This window comes from Stegastes partitus, unplaced genomic scaffold (assembly GCF_000690725.1).
Source record: "Stegastes partitus isolate 25-593 unplaced genomic scaffold, Stegastes_partitus-1.0.2 Scaffold798, whole genome shotgun sequence".
Lineage (NCBI taxonomy): Eukaryota > Metazoa > Chordata > Actinopteri > Pomacentridae > Stegastes > Stegastes partitus.
In genome coordinates this window covers 259,270-281,579 of record NW_007578529.1, presented here as the reverse complement: position 1 = coordinate 281,579, position 22,310 = coordinate 259,270, and the positions used below count along the sequence as shown (strand labels likewise).

Sequence of the window (22,310 nt, the reverse complement as noted above, 5' to 3'; positions counted from 1 at the left end):
CGCCGGTCCAGCACAAGTGTAGAGAAGAAAAAGAGGCTGTCAGTTCCGATAAAGAGTTTGGAGTGTGTGTGTGTTTCTTCTCGTACTGGGAGGCCTCTTCAGCACCCAGAGAGCACTTCAGCACAGCGGCTGCCAAGGAGACGATCAGAGGGTGGCCCCGCAGCCCACACACACGCTCACGCATACTCACCCTGCCGCATCAGGGCTCCCATCATGTAAGTGCACGAACACACACACACACACACACATCAAAACCACACACTTCACGCTCTTTTATTGTGTATAAACCGGAGTGGATATTGATTGTTTTAAACAGAGCATTTACGACGCAAATGCTATTCCTAGGGCTTAGAGTACACCCACACATGTTTTCCCCTATGATGCACAAGCAGCGCACAACACACTCGCACGAACGCACAAACAAACGGCGATGCATTAAAACAGACATTCTCGACATTCCCCGCGAAACCCTCCGGTATCGTCTGCAGGGCAATGCAACACAAATCACCTCTGACTCAATGGCCCTCTGTCAGAGAAAACACCATCTCGCTCCTGTTTGTATCGGCGGCTGTCGAAGGACTTTTTCAGACCTGGCGTTTCGGGCCTCGCTCGGTAACGATGGCACAAGAGGAAAAACACAGGCTGCTTAAATTGGGAGCCGCGTAAAGTATTCCAGTCCGAGGTCGCTCCGCTGTCTGACCCCGTGACTCCCGTCTTTTCTTTTCTTTTCATGGCGTTCTTCCTATTTCTCCGTTATTCTGGCACCGCGGCAGAGGAGCCATTGTGGACCTGCATCCTTCCTGTCGCCGTTTCTCGTTGGCTCTCGGCCTCGATGCTGCTCGTCTCTGCCCGTCGGCCAGTTTGTCTCCGCTGCTGCCCGTGCGCTTTTGTGTTTGTTTCTTCCTGATCTTTGTTAACGAATGTGTTTTTGTCTCTCGCCTGGAAATGATTGTACAGCTGTGGGCCCATTTGGTGAATGCAAATACGCTTAAATATGGTGCAAAGTTCATATAATTTAGTCTATGTAACGGCGAACATTGGTAACATCACAATAAAACAACAAAAAATAAAAGAAAATGCAAATTAGGCTCGTTTCCAAGACAAGAAGCTGGAAGCCATGTGCAACGGTACCAGTCACATTTAATGTTGTCAGTACATTAAATGTGATTGGGAAAAGCCTGTTTTTATTAACCATGACGTGCATTAACTTGAATCAACCTTTTCTAATATAGTACATAAAAACCCGTTATGGACACACAGCTTATGAAGACCAGTGATTTGAGCTGCATGCTAACAAACATGCTAACAGTCAAAATGCTGACACACTGATGTTTAGCAGGTACACATGTTCACCTTGTTAGCTTAGCATGCTACCATTTGTTAATTGTAAATAAAGTACAGCTGAAAATTTGCAAACTTCTTTCCTGTCATTCTAAAAATATTTACAGACACCCTCCAATGAAAATCTGTCTTTTTACCATGTCAACATGTCCACGTGGTGTTTTTTATACGCTAAAAGGCATATCATGAGCAAAATAAGCCTTCAACACTGAGAATTTCCATCTTAAAAATGGAATGCACCAATGACATCTCAGATTCAAACTTTTGGGGTTTCATATGTCACAAACTCAAAGAACCAAACCTGTCAACTTGTCATTAGAACCAGTTTCTGGTTTAATGGCTGAATTACTCCAACTCTCCATTATGTAATGTAGAGGAGCTTTACAGTGTTTGAGCAGGGTCACAGGTAAGCTGGTGTGCTCGAGCTGCAAATCAAAATCAAATCAAATCAAGTTTATTGTCATGTTGCTGTACATACTCAGTAGTACAGGCAGGATGAGAGAGCGATTCTTCAGGATCATTAAAGTTTTGCGGAATGAACATCTGGGATAAGCAAGACACCAAACATTCACTCTCACTGTCTCCTGCCGTCCATGCGCGCCGCCATCATGTTGAACATGGCGAACCTCTTCAGGTCCTGGTAGGTCTTCAGAGACACAAAGACGGTGTGATGATGGTGAAGCTGCAGATGCTGCCCAGAGCTGTCTGTCTGTCTGCATCCCCTCCAGCTGTATGTCCGTCTGGGATGCTGTCATGGAGCCATGTTTCTGTTAAAGCAGACACACAGCAGTCCCTCCACTCTCTGAGGGTTTCTCTCAGCAAACGTCCAGCTTGTTGTGGAGGGAGCGGACATTGGAGAGCAGGAGGACGGTCCTGCTGGTATGGAGGGGTTAGCCTTTAGCTTAGCATGGATCCCGGCTCTCTTCCTCCTCTTTTGATTAAGTTCGTACCGTTTGCGCTTCCTTCTCTCTCAGGTAGCTGCCGGCATCGTCTCCGATCGGACTCCATGTTGGTGTCGTATGTCCAAATCACAACCGATCGCCGCAATTCCAGTTCACTGTCCTGATGCCCAGCAAAGTCTCCCGGCCACAAGTTGAATGAAAGTCTGGGATGGACGAGACACTCAAAATGTTCACTTTCATTGTCTCCTGAAGGGGGCGCTGCATCTAGTTAGTGGAGATGGGTGGGTGGAGAGATACTTCATAGATCTGCACATTATAGATGAAGCAGCAGTGTGGAGTTACAGCTAAACCAATTCATGACAGTAAGAAAATATTTTCATTGGACTAAAACTTCTGTTTGTGTAACTTTGATATGTTTTCTGAGGTTTAGTCACTGACTAGAGAGACGACAAATCCTGACTTAAGAATCTGTTTAATTACAATAAACATTTTGAGTATTTAATCCTACAGTTCTTTCTATAATTCTGTCCAAAGTTAGAAGTAAAGGGCGAAAGTCACACAACTGAAAAACAAGGATTCTGGATCTGCTCTGCTTATATGTGGACAAAGATGTAAGCCCCAGCTGCAGATGATGTTAGCAAATGAAAAATGTCAGATACATACATACAATACACCCACAAAACACCTCAGTTGTGATAAAGCGGTAGGAGTCGGAAAGACTGACCTGTGGTAAATGACACGTTAATAAGCTGTACAGCTGTGGCGGCAGTGGAACGCCGTGAGCCTATCAGAGGCACAATCGCTTCACACCTCAGTGTTTACGTTTGTCATTTACCATTTGTGTCTTCCACTGAATTGAATAAAAGACATGCGCCCAGACACGCACAACCACAGGATGCGATCAGAGTTCGAACATCCTCTCTTCCCCCTCAGCATCCTGTGTGAAAGCCTCACCACCGCAGCAGTGCAGGAAGTCACGTCTGTTCGGAAGGACACGGGGGCTGGTTAGGACACGATGGGGACACCACAGCGAGACGGGCTGAATGAAAAATTTGATGCAAATATTGCAATCAATACTAATAGAGTTTAGGTTCAATACGACTTCCTACGCGCAGCTAAGCGAGCTGGGAGTTGAAAAGGGGTCTGACAGGCATTAGATAGCATCCATTCATTACCACATGAGACACTGAGCCAGCTGAGCGAGTGTACTAACCTGCGTGAAAGAATCCGTGCTAACGTGATTAGGTTTGATGCTGCAGATGATTCGCCTCAGGGCATTGTTCTGCTCTCTGATCCTGCTTAATTGATATACGGATGTGGGTGGATGGCTAAGGCTAGCTAGCAAGGGGAGATGAAGAAGTGGAGGGAAGAAAGGGGGTTTGGTACATGCAGAGGAAACGGGGGGAAGAAGCACCTGCTGGGTACACATGGCTTTGAATGGCCCTGTTTAAGTGGCTGCACTCACGCATGCATCAGTCTGAAGCGCTGCCCCCGCTGCGAGCAAATGCGGTTGCAAGCACATGCTGCCTCTGATCAAGGCTATTGGCAAGGTGGTTCGTGTTATCCAGAGGGGCGGGCCACAGATAGTAAGCCTGGCTGTTTATTTTCAGGGAGTTGAAGCACAGGTGCATGTTGTAAAGGAGGATAGTTAAGGGTGAAATGGGGATAGAGAGGGAGGCCAGAGGAGGGAAAAACAAGGACAGCAAACAACAGACATGGAACAACACAGGACACAACAGAAGGGAGGATAACCCTGTGCAGTATCACTTAATCGTTAAACAACCTATCTGTAATTGAGTTTTTGCTCTTATGAACACATAAAAACAAATACTTCAGAACAATCATATTGAAAATACAGGCGCGTAGTCGAAACTCAGCGCGACAAAAGTGAGAAACCCTGTGATCACTGATAACTGTAATTTCCATTCAGCTCGACTGCGTGAGCATTGTTCTACAACATCTTCGAGCGCCAGATCTTTCTCAGTTTTGCATGATGGGGCTGTGCTGATCAGATCTGGTGATTGGCTACCAAGTGAAACTGTGAAAACAGACTTGCAGCAGTAATCCGGAGGTACAGATCGAGTCATAGTACCACTAATCAGAGCTGCCACCGCTGACACTGCACTACTTTCACAGTCTAACTGTGAACACAGATAGGAAAAGTGCTTCAGACTTAGCACAGGGGTTATAAATAGAAATCTATGTTTCTATGATGACTGCTGCATAACATCAGCCTCTATGGACGGCATCCAAAGACAAACATCCCTACCTAGTGTTTGGTATAAAACTGCAAAATTAAACGTTTCTAGCCTGATGAACAGTGGGGAGCTCTGGTGAGTCGAGACCAAAATAAATGTTGTCAGGACTCCCACAGTGTATGTGTGGTTCTGACAGTGAAGCATGGAGGTGGTATCATCATACAGGCTCCTTGATGGGTAGTGAATCTAAATAGGTAGCGTTTAATTTTACAGAAGAACAAATGCCCAAACTGAGAAGTAACTCAATTACTGCAAGACCATTTTTAAAGTCATTTTGCTCGCATCTGTTGTTTAAGATTTCTACAATCTACATGGCAGGTCTGCACCCTCTCAGAGAGCTTAAAAATGCATTAGTGGGCATCACTTCCTGAGCACTGAGGGGTTTTTTTTCCCAACAAAAACACCTTCAGATCACAGCAGGATGTGTAGCCTGATGGTTAAAGGTCAATTTGCTGTTGCTCAGTTGGTTATACTGACATCTACTCTAGTTGTGTCTAAATAGCACCGACTTCATCAAGAGAGTCTTAATATTTAGTATATGTACATGCATGAGAGCGAGCAGATGGAAGAACCAGCCACTCTGTGTGTGTGTGTGTGTGTGTGTGTGTGTGTGTGTGGGTTCAACACACTCTCAGCAGAGAGAAGAAGAAACATCTGCGTGTGGATCCACCTGCATGCAATCATCTACATACAGCATCCGCAATTATTTGTCGGTACCACAAAGGAACCCATCTTTTCATCCGATACCGCCACTTAAACACCAGAGTGACTTCTCCACTCCAGCACCAAACCAAACACAGGTCCCATGTATTCAGGATCAGACGTCGAGAGCGTTTAATGAGTCACAGAACGCTGGTGGTGGTGGTGTTGGCAGAGGTTAACGCCAGATAACATAAAATGAAACACAAACCCTCGAATTTGTATTTATATATATAAACGCAGTTGGAACAGTTATCTACGCGAGCTGACAAGTCAGTTATCTTGTGGTAGGATAACGACAAACTGCAGAAGATGCGCCGGCCAAGTTTGCACTTAAAAGTTTCTTTAACACCGAAACCCGCCGCCGTACTCTTCTAGTGCGACGGGGCGTTGCAGCGTTTTCAAATAGATGAATGGAGATACTCACAAACAGTCACTTACACCGCACCGTCGTCTCAGAACGTCAATGGGATGGGAACACGACTTTCGCTATTACTCACGGCAAGAAGAGAAAGTCGACGGCTCCCTACAGACGTCAGGCTGCAAGAATTCTTTCTTGTAAAACTAAAATTAATTAGCAGCAGGTTGGACGCGAGTTGGAATCGGTGATAAGCATCAAATCTCCTCGCGCTGGGATCCCACTAAAATACCCAGAAAGCCGCAGAGAGACTCAGAAATAAAGTGAAGTGGGAACAACAATAGACTTCTTCATGGGAAACAGTCATTTTAGACACTTAGTGTGTGTGTAGGGGGTCTAGAAGTGTGTAACTGTGAGTGTTAGCGAGCCAAGTGAAAACAGCAGCAGCAGCAGCAGCAGCAGCACATACACCAGCAGTGTGTGAGTGTGTGTGTGAGTGTGTGTGTTGTGTGCAGGTTGTGGGGCAGCTGTGTGTGCATATGCAGTGTGAGGAGAGCGCTGGGGGGGAGACCACCTACACTTCCACCTGCTCTGCCTTTTAGAGGGGCCTCTTCAATCACAAGGCTGGGGTCATTATGGATGCGAGCCTCTAGCCGCCAGGCATTGTTTAGCTATTTCTGTCCTTGCGCTTTACAGTGAAACATCGAGCAAAAGCCCCATTAAAAACCTGCGCTTCAAACCACGAGCAGCCGTGACAGGAAACATCAGGCGCTGAGCATCTCCTTTCTCTCATGTGGAAAACACAATCCTGAAATGCGTCTGAAGCTCTGCCGCTAACGAGACGAGGGCATAAAAAGCGTGTAATTCTGCGACAAAGAAAACAATCCGGCATAACAAACTTTTTTTTTTTCTGTGTTTTTTTTTGAGGTGGATGTGATAATAAATGAGGACATCTCTGACTTTGGCCAGACTGACACGGCGATGAGGAATGACAAAGCAGCGAACTGTTTGACAGGCACTGTGAAGATGACTAAGTCCAAACTTTCAGAGTGAGATATGAAGGGGGGAAGATGTTGTTTGTTCTTGACTTCAGGGAAAACTACTTGAAGGCTTCTGAGGCCGCGTAAGCATTTTCCTGTGTTTTGGTGGCTTCGTGCAGCTGGTTCCCTTAAACCCGACCGCGATTTTCTGTGACTTGAAAGGGGGTCTTGGTTTTCGGGTGAGTTGAAAGGTAAAACAAAATGTATTCCGCAGAAACTGTGAGATTAAAAGGTTTTTGCTGAGAGTCAGATGAGACGACGGATTCCACTCTCGTGTCCATTTGGTCGATGTGAAGCTACAGCCAGCAGCTGGTGAGCTGGAAACATGGAGGACGCAGCTGTGAAAATATACCCAGCTGTCAGGAACAAAAAAATCGCACTAATTAATGTGTCAGATCTTGCTCCTTTAATCTGCACAAAAACTGAAGCGTCACATTGTGGTTTTTCTTACGTGAGGTTACGTGCCAAGATAGCTGAGCCCTCTGGTTCCAGGCCGAGCTAACCAGCTGTTCAACTGCTACTTCACTGTCACCAAACTCACAAGTCGTATCTCTTTAAAGGCCAAATTATGGCGACAACCTCCGAACGTATCGGCCTCACATCTCGCCGGATATCTTCTCCGTTTGAAACGCGAGTAAACAACCGTGCCGTGCAAACAATTAAACAGTAATTTGTGACCAAGCAGACTCTAAAATTGCCCAGAGAGAGTCTATATTTGGTGCAGAGCTTCCTAGCACAGTACTTAAGGTAAACTACATTAAACGTGAAGTAATTAGTGTGCCACTAAAAGACCACAAACTGCTAATTGTGCTGCCTGTGGCTGCCTCTGCTTGCCTCCACCCATGACAACCTGCAGACGGCTCCTAATGCCAGCCTCCGCGTCTATTCAGCGCGAGAGCCTCGTCCGAGCGCAAACAGTAATTGTCAGCTGAGGTGAGATGCGAAAACATGTCTGATAGCAGGCTGAGCCGAGGCATGGGGCTCAAGCTGTGTACAAGGTGGTGCACCAGCAAGAGTGCATTTACATATGTGAGTAAGAGTGTGACTGAGTGAGAGTGGAGAGCAGAGTGTGTGTGTGTGTGTGTGTGTGTGGATAAAATATGTGGGTGTTTGTGGGGGAGTTGGATGATTTTTACAGGCCCTGATTCACTCCAGGGCATCCGTGTCCAGGCTTGTTTAAGACGTGCCGGGTCCCGGGCGTCGGGAAAGGCGCTCAGTTACAGGATCACGCAAAGGCTCCCCGAGGCTTAACAGGAGTTGCCGACGCAGACAAAGTCAGAAAATCTGTGGTCTTTTATGTTGACAGTAAAACCTGCATGTGAGTGTTTGCCCCCAGAAACTGCTGCCACGGCACCTTTTTCTCTGAACTATCCCTAACCTGAGAGGATCCCGGTGGATTTCTGTCACACAAGCACTTGTACAACAGTAAACTAAGAACACATGTGTAAGTAAGAGTGATTGTTTTGCTTTTTTCTTAATTAGAATCAAGGGTGTGTGTGTGTATGACTTAAAACTTACTCACTCGTCTGTCACTGCCGTGAACTCTGCACCTCGCCGATCGGTGACGTCATCCCCGCCAGGGTCACGACCTTGCCATCATTCATATCCCCCCTGAAGGGATTCCCTGGTCTGGCTTCACACGCATGGTGACGTCCCGGTGTCTAGAACGGCAAAGTTTCCACTGTGTTTATTTGGACTCGAGCAGGGAAACCAGGAAGTGGATCAGACACTCAAGAAGAGACTCAACACAGACAAGACACAACTGCTGACAGGAAAAGTGGAAAGGGGAGTTTTGCGAAGCATATGCGGTGCTTCAGACACAGAGATTTCTGATAAAGGCCGTTTTATTGGGTATCAAAGTGAGAGCAGAAACCGATGCAGCAGCTGCTCTTCAGTTGGCCTGTGTTGGCAGAAAAGAAAATCTCCAAATACGGAAATAACTGTTTAAAAAAGCCCTGATTATGAGCTCCCCAGAGGCTGACATGGCAATACTCTGGAGGAATCTTGTTTTAATAAAAGCCAAAGCCATGTTTTGACCATGTGGCAGATAAAGAAGCAAAAGAAAACACACACACACACACTGTGGCTGTCTGACTGAGCCAAACCATCACTGAGAGGACCCACTCAAAGAAAATCTCCGAGTTGTTTGGCAGACGGCAAACACACTGGGATCAAATGTGCGCAGACTTCAGTGGAGAAGAGAGGGGATGCATGCAGTATATCTTATTCGCCACTTCCAAGACTGTGGGGATAAAAATGTCAGCTATCTCGGATCCCTGCCTTCCTCCCCCTGAGACGAACAGATGCGCTCGCACCGAGGAGGGATCTGGAGCCAATTGTTCTCTCGTGCCACAGCGCCCCGACCCCCTCTGTTGCTGTAAATGTCCTCTTGCGCTACAGGCTCTGTGGCTTTTAACTCATAACTCTGAATAGGGCAAGATCATTAAGGGCGCATTCTGCATTCATTACGGTGATTGCATGCTCTCTGCTCCACTCTCTAATGAACAGAGGGAGGAAGGAGGCGGACGGGACGGCGTAAACTGAGCAGAGCAGCTTCGGATGGAGCCATGGGACACAGCCAAACGTGTTGACCTCTGGCGCCAAACATCACTGACCCACACTTTTGACTGACTAACAGTTTTTTTTCTCTCTCACTCACTGCTCTCTGTTGCTCTGCAGCCCACTGCCTGCCAGCGACGCTGCCCCCTGCAGCTCCGGTCAGCTACCTGACTCACAGCTCTTACAGGCGCTTTCAGGTTCACTGAGCAGGATGGACATGGGAGCTTGCCAAGGACATCTCAGAGTCCTTTCAGTTTGCACGGTCACTGTGCGTGAGGCTGTGCTGCTGCCTTTTTTTCACCGCTCTGATTTTGTCATTAAAAGCAGTGAGAGGTTACTGCAGAGGAAGAAGGTGCTGCAAACACAAATTGTCCCGTTTTTCGAGTTTAAAGGATTGTGCTGAAGTGTTGTCTCATTGTCGGTGTCGGCACAGATTCCATGCTACATATCCAATAAAGGCAAAGAGCAACAATTCAAACATTTCAGCGGCGTATATTGTAAAATGTGTTTCCACATGATTTATATGCAGATTGTGCGCTGCAGCTTATTTGGACATGTTGTGCGCTCCCTCGGTACACCGCCTCAGGCATGGGTGTAGGTGCAATATTTTTTCCCTCCAACTATCTCCTCATGCAAGATCAGCAAGATCTTTTTCTTTTTTTTTTTCATTCTGCTTTGGCAGGCGTTGGAGTTTTGTATGTGTCCATCACCGAGTCTCGCATGTATCTGCTGATAACCCTGATGTTGTTTATGATTCCAGTCGAGCACCTTGTGGTAAAAATGTGTTAATAAATCCTATTTATAGAGTCGAAATTAAATACAAAAGAGTAAAGTGCTGCTCAGGAGGAGGTAGGTAAGAGAATGCCGTGTTCCTTGATAATTTAATTTTAACCGCGGTGGAGTTGTGTCCTGAAATACACTCAGACATTCTTTACAACAAGTCGAAAAGTAGCAGCACCTGCCTGAGGTTTGGTGAGCTTTTTGCTCCCTAAATGGCTTTAATTTTCCCTGATAGGATAACAGGTTCCTGAACAGGTCTATTTGCTGGTGTTTCCAAAAAAAACCTACTTGATTTTCATCCAAAAATCAAAACCACATTGAACTGATAAACTACAAACTCCACTTTGAAATCCAAGTACGTGTCGGGCAAGTTTTGCAAAAAAAAAAAAAAAAGAAAAGAAGGAGACAGATTTTGTTTTTTGCTGAGGTGAGAGAGAAAAATTGCAAACATATGCACGACAGATGGAGTTAAATCATTACTATGAAGCAAACGCAATGTTAAAATCACACCCAAGAGCAAATAAATCCAGCCTGAGTGGGTCTTAAGGGAACGTCACCACTGATTTTAATTTTAATTGCGTATTAAAATGAAAACAACTTCCATCCAGTTTTTCAAAACAATCGCCATGCACACCAACAACAACAACAACAACAACTCCAGCATGAGGGGATCACGCTGGTGGAAAACACAGATCGGGAGTCGACGCTTTCTTCCGGACGAGGGCCACGTGACGAATCAGGGAAGGACACGTAGTGACTCATTAGACCCGATGAGGAAGCAAGTGTGAGTTCTGCGTTTCCAAAAAGTCAAAAAGCTGGATTTATACTTCTGCGTCCGTAGCTTCTTCTGACGCTTCCCCCCCAGAAGCGTAGCTACACGCAAAGACGACTGGAGCAGCTGTGATTGGTTTGCTTTGGCAGTTACATGTCATGCCAATGCAGCGTATGGATTTGCACAAAGACAGCACTTCTGTAGAAAAAGGAGAAAATGAATCTGTCTTTCATTCTCACAATGCAAATACAGGAGCCAGTTTCCCGCCGTTAGCTTCTGTGACAGTTTTTTTTTTATGTGTCTTTGAATCGTTGCATTAGAAAAAGTTAGATGACTTGAAACGCTTCTACGTATGCGTGAGATAGTTTTTGACAGTTAATCAGTTGAAAAACAGCCACTTTTGTTTCCAGTTCTTCTGCTCAGCATATCCTGTTAACTCCTACACAGCCCCGTTTTTTTGTTTCAGTGCAGTTAATTGAAACAAGCATAATTCACATTTTCTATTGTTTAATTTTTTTGCGAGTTTCCTTCAAATTCACTTCAGTATTATATGCAAATGCATGCTGTGTTCTTGTCGCTCTACCAAACCGTGTGCAGATTCAGTCGGTTGCAACTTCTTCTCTATTTCCTACGCTGCAGAAATTGGAGCAAAAGTAATTATTGTTTAGCATTTATTAGCTCCATCTGCTCCATTTCATTCACCGTTGATTGAAGAAGAAACTCAACACAGTGGCACAAAAGTGGAAATGCTCACAACAGTCAGGCCATAGATTCAATGAAGAGGGAAAATCAAGCTTAAACCTTTGAGTTTTCAGACTAAAACAGGATCAGCGGTGTTTCAAAGTCTCCGTTTTAGGGGCACTAAAATGCCCGAGCAGTGTTGCTGCTCAGTTAGCTATGTGTTTTAAAGGTCCCACATTGTGCCGCTTTTCAGCAAATTGATTAAGTTCTCACTTATCCCCACAGTGCGTCTTTCAATTTTTTAGCTTAAAATACAGCAAAGATGATCCATTTCATCATGACTGTACAACCCCAGGTTTTATTTCCTTTCCAAATCATCTCTTGTTCCCGCCCCCTTCAGGAAGAACACACTACCTTCGTCTGTGATTGACAGGAACGGCAGGAGTAATCATCTTCATATCTTTACAGCTTTTATTTCGCACCTCCAAGTTTATAACGAGCACAAAACGCAATAAAACTTGTCCCCATCTGGGCCTTTAAAGCAGAGATGGTGGGTTAGCGGTGACGTAGCATTAGCTACAACAATTCTTTGTGCTCAATGGTGACGTCAAGTTCAGCATCTATAATATCTATCGTGGTCACCATCATAGTTTAGTGTGTTAACAAGCCAACATTTATGCTGAGAGATTGTTCCCTGAGCTCATCAACCCACCAAACTGCTCGTGTTGCTAAAAATAAACCCCACAAGGACCTAAATCCTCACAACAAGATCTAATTTCTATACAAGATGTTTCCCATAAAACATAAAACGATCAAAATCAGGCTATATGACTATAATAAATGCCATTATAGTTCAGATATGGGTTCAGTTTGAGTTCTTTCCAAAAGGCGTGTTCAAGACCTCAAACACCCTCGCACACCGATGCGCTATTAGATGCAGCGACACGTGCCAGACTTGAGGTCAATCAAGCGTCTCCGATTAAACAGCTCATGAACTTTAGCCTTCAAATTAGCGGCACAGAAAAGGCCGAGCGTGGCCGAGGCCGAAGTGTTAACAGATCAGCGCCGGCCATTTGTGATTATCAGAGTGGAGCGGAGGAAAACACCATCAGGACATCATGTGATGTTGACGAGGACGATGATGTGGACGATGATGGATCGCGCCGTTAATAGACCTGGCAATAAAGTGACCACAGTCACAAAGGAGCACAGCGACGCTATGGATGAGAGGCCCCATTATGTCCAAATGAAGGAGTCAGCCGCTCTGTCGAGAGGGCACTTCACAAACAAACCTCATCTGACTGAGGCTGTCTTTCTCTTTTCCCCCTCCGTTGCCCACCCGCTCTCCCTCGCGCTCGCCCCGACTCCTTTCTGCTGAGTGGGTGTTTGGTGGAGTTGTGAAGGTCAGGGGAAAGACTCTGAAGTGAGGACTGAGCTCGGGGCTTTGACCTCTGATTGGCCCCTGCTGCCCCAGCTGCTCTGAGTCACAGAGACGGAGCCATCTCGCCAACCGAAAGGGCGCTGCGCCGTGGCGAGGCAGACGATATGTAGGCTGCTGCCCTGGCTCTGACAAAAGGAGAGTTGTGCAGAGGTGGCGAGGCACAATGGGACGGTTTGAGAGGAGGAGGTGAGGAGAGCTCAATCTTCCAAATAAGCACCTTATTGTGAAAGCCTGCTTTGTTAAGAAATTAAGGGGATTTTCCTGTGTAGGAACTGATGACATTGTGAGAGGAGAGGAAAGAAGTGCTTCACTCCTTCTGTTTGTGAGCTAATATTGCAAAAAAAAATGCATCATAAATTATATTTGACTTGGAGTAAAATAAAGTTCATTATTTATCACGAGGTCACAACAACTAAAAGGAGGTGTGGGAGACGATAGATAACCATTTCCAGAGAAAATATTTATCTTTGTTATCGTCTCCCTTCATGCAGATGTTCACAGTGTGGTGAAAGAAAAGGAAAAAAAAAAACCTCCACACTCCACCCTCAGTGATATACGTGCTTGTTCCCACACACACACACACACACACACACACACACACACACTTTTCTTAATCTTACGGTAAACAGCTTCCTTCCACCCTCAGGCCTTGCCTTTCCCAAACTCACCCAGGAACCAGAGCAGGTAACACTCAGTTGGTTTTGGCACTGGTCCATGTGATCCTGACTGTTAAAGCCGAGTCTGTTGCCAAGCAGCTCGTCCTGCCCTGGAACTCTTTGAAAGTTTGCCCAAAAAATATGCATAAAAAAAATAAAATAAACCTCACTAAATCCTAGAGCAAGTCTTGGCTATCAGTAGAACTTCTGTAGGGAAAAAAAAAAAAAAAGCAGAACTCAGAGGGAGGAATTTCTGTACTTGAGTGTACAGAACAACTCTAAATCTAAACAGACTAAACAGAGATGTGACTAATCAAGATGTGACTAAGATGTCGGCCACTTTTTTTTTTTTTTTATGTTCGCAAAAGCTGAAACCTGATAAGTGTTGTACTAATCACCACGTCATTGTTTAGAGCAGCTAAATCAACCCAAAATTCGCAGCTCGGCTGTTTATAATTGACGGGGGTGATTAATAGAGATTTGTTCAGGGCGAAAAAAAACACAATATCACATATTAAACAGGCTGTACATCTGTCTCAACGTTCGCACATTTGTTTCTCCCACTGGTTGGCCAACGCGAGTGCTTTTGACTAACATTTGGCAGGATGGCACGGTGCCACCTCACGAGTGTTCCCGTAAACACTCACCACTGTGGACCCTATACTGTTGCTCCGTGCCAAAATGTCACTGGGACTGCGGTCAACCTCGAACCGCAGCGCTGAATAAAAACCTAAACCCAAGGCGGAGCAGAGCAGAGCCGGGGCAGCATCAGAAACAGGCAGCTGCACAGAGAATAGAATTTATAAGGGAGGTGGCAAAGTGGAGGCATAACACTGCCAGGAACTGTTTTCCTCTGTTTAGCCATATTCCCATGGATACTGACAAAAAGGCACAGAGTTAAAATAGTGGCTGCGAATACCAGAGAATTACCTGAGATGAGGTAATTATGACCAGGCATGGGGACCCTAAAAGTGGTGATTTCAGCCAGAAGATAGTAAACAGTTGTATTCCCTGAAGGCCTTAACATGATAACAGGGTCCGTATGAGCAAATATCTCCGTATGTGCGTTTTTTTACAACAAGTACATGTTGTTACAGGGTAGTCGTGACGCTTCATTCTGCCAAAGGGAAGAAACCTGTTGACAGCTCGGTCCGGCCCCCTTTTCTCCTTCGTAGGTTGGATGTGCACCGACTGGCACTCGGTGTCAGGATGTCAAAGGTTAAGTAATCAAAGGTGGGGCTTGTTATGAAATATACAGATATGACGATGCTCTTGTACCAATCGACCGCAACAATCAAAACCACTGACAGGTGAAGCTAATAAGACGGATCGTCTCGTTAAAGTGTGACGTTCTGCCAGAAGGTGCTGGCGTTCGTGCGGTTGTTGCTTTGGCGTGTGTCATCGACCTGAACAGTAGCTGCGTTCCCATGTAGTTGTTAATTACGTAAAAGGAGTAAAACGTTTTTTTAAAAAGTGTTGGAGCGATCAAGCTAGTGTCGCCTCAAGGTGGCTACGCTACGTTCAGCAGAGTCCGGAAACAGAACCGTTTGTTAACCTACTGCTACAAAACCTCAACGAAGAAGACGATGCAAACCCTTTTTCAGTTGGGCAAGTTGTAGTTTTTCTTTCATCCATCCATCCATTATCTACACACCGCTTAATCCTCACTAGGGTCATGGGGGGCTGGAGTCTATCCCAGCTGACTCAGGGCGAAGGCAGGGGACACCCTGGACAGGTCACCAGTCTATCACAGGGCTACACTTAGAGACAGACAACCAAGCACACTCACATTCACACCTACGGACAATTTACAATCACCAATTAACCTCAACATGTTTCTGGACTGTGGGAGGAAGCCGGAGAACCCGGAGAGAACCCACGCTGCACGGGGAGAACATGGAGACTCCACACAGAAACACCGGGACGCGAACCGGCAGCCCTTTATTCTTTCATATCAGCCGATATTTCCCATGTTTCATGAACCGCTCTCATGTTAGCGCAACAACTGGAAAAGTTTTTTCAAATATCTGCATTTCCAGGAACTTTTTTCTAAATGAATACCTCCAAATGTTCATAAAATAAGTTATGGAAACATGGCTAGTGCGGTCCATTCTTGGCCAGGACACAATGTGCTCCATCACACCACAAACCTGCACAGTTACAGCTCGAGGAACACGACCAAGAGCCAAAGGCGTTGCTACAGCCTGCAAATTCCCAAAGTCTGATGGCCACACCCCGTAGCCAACCATGCTCTGACAGACACCACCAGCAGGTCAGAGCTGTTCTGGCAGCACCAGGGGGGCTACATGATATTATGAAGGTGGTTTTAATGTTGTGGCTGTTCGGTTGCTGGGTTAACTAAAAAAAATGCTAATTGGTTTGAATAAAATAAATATATTCTGAGGTTTGTGTTAAGGTGGAACATACATAAACAGGATTACATAATAAGCTTTAGTAAATTCAAAATAAGCATCAACCTGAGAAAGTTTGAGACAGGAGAAAAAAACTCCCTAAAAGTAGTGAACAGACAGAAACCGCCGGCTTCTAGCGACCGATAAATAATTCAGATGTCCTGCTTTTCTAACCCAAAGTAACATCACGAATGCAAACTTGGAAAAAAAAACAATGATGGTAACAATACCAGCCTTCATATATTGTTAAGTAACACCTATTTTATAATCCCTTCATGAGAACACATCTGGAACATGGTGGGTGGTGTGAGCATTGGATAGGGTTGTAGGAATTTGTCGGGCTTATCATCAGCTCATTTTAATGAGCACATCTCTGTATTGTTCACGTATAATATGTATTGTTCTTCTGTCCAGTCTTCTGTGCACATCTGTAAAGAAAAAAGAAAAGAATTGGTATTAATGTTTTCTGGTATAAACGTCTGTTGAATGTGATCATGGATTCATCCCTCAGGTGCAGCCAGAGGATTTAGCAAAGCATCCTACCTGACTTGTTTTGTCTGTGGAGGGATATGGGATACATCGGCGAAGGCAGCATTTGTGCATATTTGTGTGGGCGTTGGAAAAAGTACAAACAGAAGACAAAGGTTCCCTTCTCCACTACTGAGACAGGTGCACTGTTGAGGAATCACATTTCCTTTCTGTGCACGCTGCGCTCCTCGAGAGCAAACCACAACTCCCCTAACCGGAGAGAAATGGAAGGTCATTTTCATGAAATGTGCCTCAGAGATCAAAAGGGTAGTTTACCGAGCATCAGTCTTCCTGCTCGGGTTTGCGTTGGACAAAATTTCCTCTATTTCCTATTCATGATCAAAGCAGGTTACTTGAGGCGGCGCACCCAACATGAGCAGCACTTCAGCGAGCTGTCAGGATGCTGCAGGAGGAAGCGTTTGTTCTGTAAATGATCACACAGAGTTTTTCTGCTCCACTGGTGTGTGTCGCTACTGTGTGCTTTCAGGCGTCATTTGGGACTGAAGCAGTCAATCATTTGAATAAAGTCATGACAAGAAAATGATTTAGGATGATATTATCAGGCCTTCTCAGAGAGGCGGTGCTTTTTATTAATCTAAAGGCATCTTAACACGTCGGCTTTAGCTTTTGCCTTTACTTACTTGAGACAATCATAGTAGTTTCGGCTACAAAAGAGAGATTAAAGCCCAGATTAATGAGACTGACCACTGATCAGGATCTCAGGTTGAATTTGTCTCTTCCAGCTGTTCGTAGGTGTCTTTCTTCTGAGAATATCCAATACCTAAGAGCATTTTGAAAGCGAGAGATGTGTCGTCTGTGCAGGTGGTAGAACAGAGCAGCACCACTCACTTCATTTATTAGCTCAAAACGATCCCAACATGGAGACAGCACGTCATGCCGTGTACTTTTCTCCACATTAAACACATGAGCTGTCACAGAGTCAGAGTTCATAAACTGCAGTTAAAGCTCTTGTTGCGTAGCGGTCGACCTCAGATTGAGTCCTGAGCTCCGTGGCAGTGCTCAGGATTATAATATTATGTTTAATACATATCAGATATCATACTGTGGCTCTCTGTAGGGGGGTGTGAGGAACACTACCACGTCTGAATGCTGTCAGGTTGACAGATTGGAGAGGCACCGCTCCGTATCCCGTGTCTGAAGCTGAATGCAGATGGATGCATCACCTCTTCTCCCCGCTGAGACAGAAAGTCCCTAACTACCTCGCACATGGACCGGGTTTATACAGGAGCTGGAATGCTGCTGGAATGAGGCCGGAGGGGGCGGGGCTTCCCGGTTCTCCCGGAGAGGAACTGCTTCGTCACCATGCCTATATATGGCATCGCGACTTCCTCCTCGGGACGGATCACAATAAACACTCACAACAGCCTCTGAGTTGAGTTTATGTTTCATATGTGGTGAAGCCAACATGAGGCTGGACTCATGAGGGACTTAATGAAACCCTGATTTATTTTATTTTATTTTTTACAAACCACCGCGCTCTGACAACACAAATAAATGAACGCAGGCAGTAAAAAGCATCGATGCGCTCCAGCGGTTTGAATCTCACCTCCTCGCACATCGAGCCCAGAACAGCGCAAACCTTCAGCGGGCTTTTTCTATTTCTGACACCGCTCTCCGCTGCGATCCCTCCTCGGTGCGCCTCTCTTGCCTACAGGCTTGTTTACAAGTCGCCTCTTCCCGGCATTAGCGTCACTTGACGTCGCCTCTCGCTGGGCGTGGCCTCGGAGCCGGCCAGCCAATCGGCGCGCCGCACCCCCCTGGCAGCACGCGCGTGTCTATTCGTATATAAAAGGGCGCACACTCAGCGTCCTGAGCACACCTCAACAAGCGCCAGGAGCCGCACAACATCCTCCTACTGGGAACACTGCGAGATTTAACTTTTACTAAAGAGGAGAAAGAATAAAAAAACAAACAGCGCTCAGACCCGGAAAAAGAAAAAGACTTTTACCTGCTGGTACTGAACTGAAGACAGCTTGTGTTGGACTTTCACTCTTTTTCTTGTCATTTGGGGACTCTGTTGATTGAGAGAAGACCTGAGTTGATGCATGCTCTCTGCTGACACTGACTTTTGTTGATAATCCAGAGACTGTATCTATAGCAGCTGGTAAGCTTCCTTTTTCCTACGACTTTATGTCTACAAAGATGGAACAGCCTTTTTATCATGACGACTCTTTTCTGTCGGCTTACGGCCACTCAGATGCAGCAATGCACGACTACAAACTGCTAAAGCAGAATATGAATTTGAACTTGACAGAGCCCTATCGCAACCTGAAATCCCAGCTGAGGGCCGAGGCTGACCCGTACCAAGGGGGCCAGCAGGACGTGGGCTCCCTGAAGCTCGCATCACCAGAGCTTGAGAGACTCATCATCCAAAACAGTAACGGTGTCATCACCACCCCCACCCCGGGCCAGTACTTCTACAACCGGGGCATCACCGATGAGCAGGAGGGGTTCGCGGAGGGCTTTGTGAAGGCGCTGGACGAGCTCCACAAGATGAACCAGATGCCGCCTCCTAACGTGTCCATCGGAGCCGGTGGAGTTACGACGTGTTCGCCGGCGGCCTCTAGTGTCTTCGGCTCCGCCTTGCAGCCCGAGCCTCCCATCTACACAACACTGAACGCCTACTGCCCGAACACGAACCTCTCTTCCGCGTCCAGCTACCCCACAGCCACCATCAGCTACCTGCCGCCGCACCAGCAGAGCCACCCGCAGACCTCGACGCACGGCACGCACCCCTTCCAGCACTCTCTGCCGGGCTCCGGGCTCCATCCGCAGCGGCTCGTCGCTCTGAAAGAGGAACCTCAGACCGTGCCTGACCTCCTCAGCAGCGACGGCTCGCCTCCGATGTCCCCGATCGACTTGGAGACCCAGGAGAGGATCAAGGCGGAGCGCAAGAGGCTGAGGAACCGACTAGCCGCCACCAAATGCCGGCGGCGCAAGCTGGAGCGCATCGCCCGGCTGGAGGAGAAGGTGAAAGTTTTGAAGAACGACAACGCGGGACTGTCCAACACAGCGTCGGTGCTCCGGGACCAGGTCGCCCAGCTCAAACAGAAGGTCCTGACACATGTGAGCAGCGGCTGTCAGCTGATGCTCACGAGCAAGATGGAGGCGTTTTAAACTACAGAGACTACTAAATGACTGAAAAGTAATAACACTGGAGTCATGTTCTGCATGCGCAGCACTGGATTACCGGCTGACGTGTTGTCAGCAGCACAGGGCTGAGGGCTGTGTGTAGACAACTCTGTAGGCTATTTAGGGTGAAATGGTACTTTCGGATGCTGGGCACCGCTCATAGGACCATTCAACCCTAGAAACCAGGGCAGCATCCAGACTGAGCAGACACTGAGCACAGAGGGCGCAGGCCCACGAGTCGGGTTTACTAATGGTAGAAAATGGGAATGATTATTGTATTACTTTGTACCTTTTTTGCAACTGATATTGTCATGCAATGCTGCATTTATTCATTGTGTAAATTATTTTGGTCTGTCCGGTTGATCCAGACAGACTGATGATGTCCAATGTTTACAGTGTCTTTTTTATTTGTGATGTGTATTTAAGTAAAGTGTCTTAAAAATGAAATGAAAACTGCGTGTTTGTTTTCTATTCCTCGATACAAGCTGAAACATTCAACACACACACACACATATAAACAGAAAGGAGGAGTGGGAAGGCAGGGGAGGACATACGAGGTTAATTTCCTGACATATTGCTGCCATAACAGTTATTACAGCTCCCAGTGAGGAACCCTTACACAAGCAGATTCTAGTTTCAGTGTTTTTACGCACAGAGCGCAGCCTGCGTACGTAGGCCTTTCCTAATTACGCAAGGGCTTGTCCATATATGGGCATGTTGGTGAATACTCCGTCACAGGGGAGGATTTCTGGGAACCCCCGCCCAGGTAACACAAACTAGTTTCAACTCACTCGCTCCTTGTATTGTATCGATAAGGCTTCACGAGGGTGGCGGAATTTCCTTTAGTTATTGTGCAACACAGAAAAGGAGCGAAGTGCAGCTTCTTATCGGCGACATAGATTAAAGTAGGTCTGACTTCCAACTGAGCAGGATGTAGATGAAAGAAAAACTCAGCAATCTAGAAGCTTTGATCGTTTGAAACTTTCTTTTCATGATGACCTGTAGCATAAGGGTCATTATAAAACCCCATTCACATCCAAACAAGCAACCTGTCGGTGGCACTCAAGCGTCACAGGACATATTTGAGGTGTCAGTGGTCAGTAATTGAAAGACAGCACATGAGGGGAAGTGACAGTGGCTTCAGGAATGTCGGGGGCGTCTCAAGATGCCACGCCGGTTGGCGGAGCAGTAGGCGAGAGTGGGCGTCCGGAGCGCGCAGGAGCATCTGTGTGGATGGATGAAGCTCTGCGCGCTGCCAAGGACAACATTCTGGTGGGACGCATCACTGGCCAAATATGTGCGGCAGCTACATCTCAAAAGATGGACAGCGCGGGGGAAAAGTCCCGCGTTAAGAAGATGTGAATGACTCATTAGATATTCACGCTTCTAGCCAAAGGGGTCACCAAAAGTTTTCAGGGGCCCCGGATATAAACCAACAATGGTTTTAATGATAATACGAGGTGGAGAATGGTGGAAAAACTCTGCGTTAGTCAGGGGGCATTTGGAGCTTCCACGGAAATGTCACCGTTCAAAACATCTTTTGTGACCCTTGGCTGAGAGAGAAACTGAGTGGTCTAATAAAAACTAAAGGGGGATTTCTGTCCTGTAAAGGCAGTTGGTGACGTGCAAGTAAACAAGGCAGAAGATCTGAGCTGAGAAAAGTTTTTCTCTCTCTCTCTCTCTCTTTCTTTCGCAGTACGCACAAAAACCACTTCAAAAGAGTCCCCGTGGAGAGGCTGCGGTTTTTTTTTTCTTCTTTAAATGCGCACACTCTCACCTCAAGCTGTTTTGGAGAGGAAGGTTCTCGACTCTTTTCATCTTACACCTATTTAAATAGCCTAATTTCCATCAATAACAAGTGCCCTCGTTGTCGCCATGGACGTGGAAACAGAACCGGGCACGCCCACACAAGTTCTCCTTTTTCTGTCTTTTTTATCAAGAAACCTTTATTCAAGGGGATGTACATGTTTTTCTTCCAGTTTTAAAATAACCTGCACGTTATAAGAATCCTCAGGTCCTGACAGTAAAGCTCCGGAGCATCACCCAGAAGACACTTTTAACATCGCTGCAAAAAAAAGCTCAAGTCTCCATTTACGCACATCGCAGGCCTACAGATTAGAATGCGCGCAAACACTCCAAAATAAAGTCAATTCAAGCCATGCTGCCTCTCCACACGCCTCGGCCCACAACCCACACTGAGTGTCTGTGGGAACATCTGTGATGTGAACGGTGACGTATGAAGAGCTCTGGGTGGGTTTGATTTTTTTTTTCCTTTCCTCTCCACGAGCCCCCTTCCCCTCCCACAGACACTCACAGGCCTGGCTCGGCTCTCTCGCTCGTTCCTCTCCCTCTCTCCGATCTTCTGTTATCTTCTCGAGAACCATGAATATTCCTCCCACCTTGCCACGGCCATCTGAGGTTCTTGCAGGAGATGCATCACTTGTTATAGACGGATATTAGGAGCTGATTTGGGAGTGGGTGAGTGGGGGGGAGAGGGGGGGTAGCTTCCTTCCTTTTTCTTCTTGTGGCCTAGTTTGAGGAAAGTTTGTTCACATTTTAAAGTTATGCTGAGATTCTACTACAGATATGGAAACCCTCCATTGATGATTCTGATGTTGTTTAAAATCCATTTACTGGACAAACATTTGTGCTTCATTAATGACGCGCCTCATATATAAATCTATAGGCCTTCACCACCTGCTGCCATCACCAGTGAGGTATCAGGGCCTCA

The 22,310-nt window shown here is 46.3% G+C and overlaps 1 protein-coding gene across 1 annotated transcript; it reads left to right on the top strand.

The window, feature by feature from the left end:
• Window positions 1-18,248: 18,248 nt before the first annotated feature.
• Window positions 18,249-20,027, top strand: junbb (JunB proto-oncogene, AP-1 transcription factor subunit b). Its single transcript, XM_008292271.1, has one exon. The coding sequence runs from the start codon at window positions 18,578-18,580 to the stop codon at window positions 19,562-19,564; it is 987 nt and encodes a 328-aa protein (XP_008290493.1). The 5' UTR covers window positions 18,249-18,577; the 3' UTR covers window positions 19,565-20,027.
• The last annotated feature ends 2,283 nt before the right edge of the window (window positions 20,028-22,310 follow it).

What these genes read in the sequence shown, in the direction of transcription:
- junbb (XM_008292271.1), top strand. Translation starts at nt 18,578, where the DNA reads ATGTCTACAAAGATGGAACAGCCTTTTTATCATGACGACTCTTTTCTG.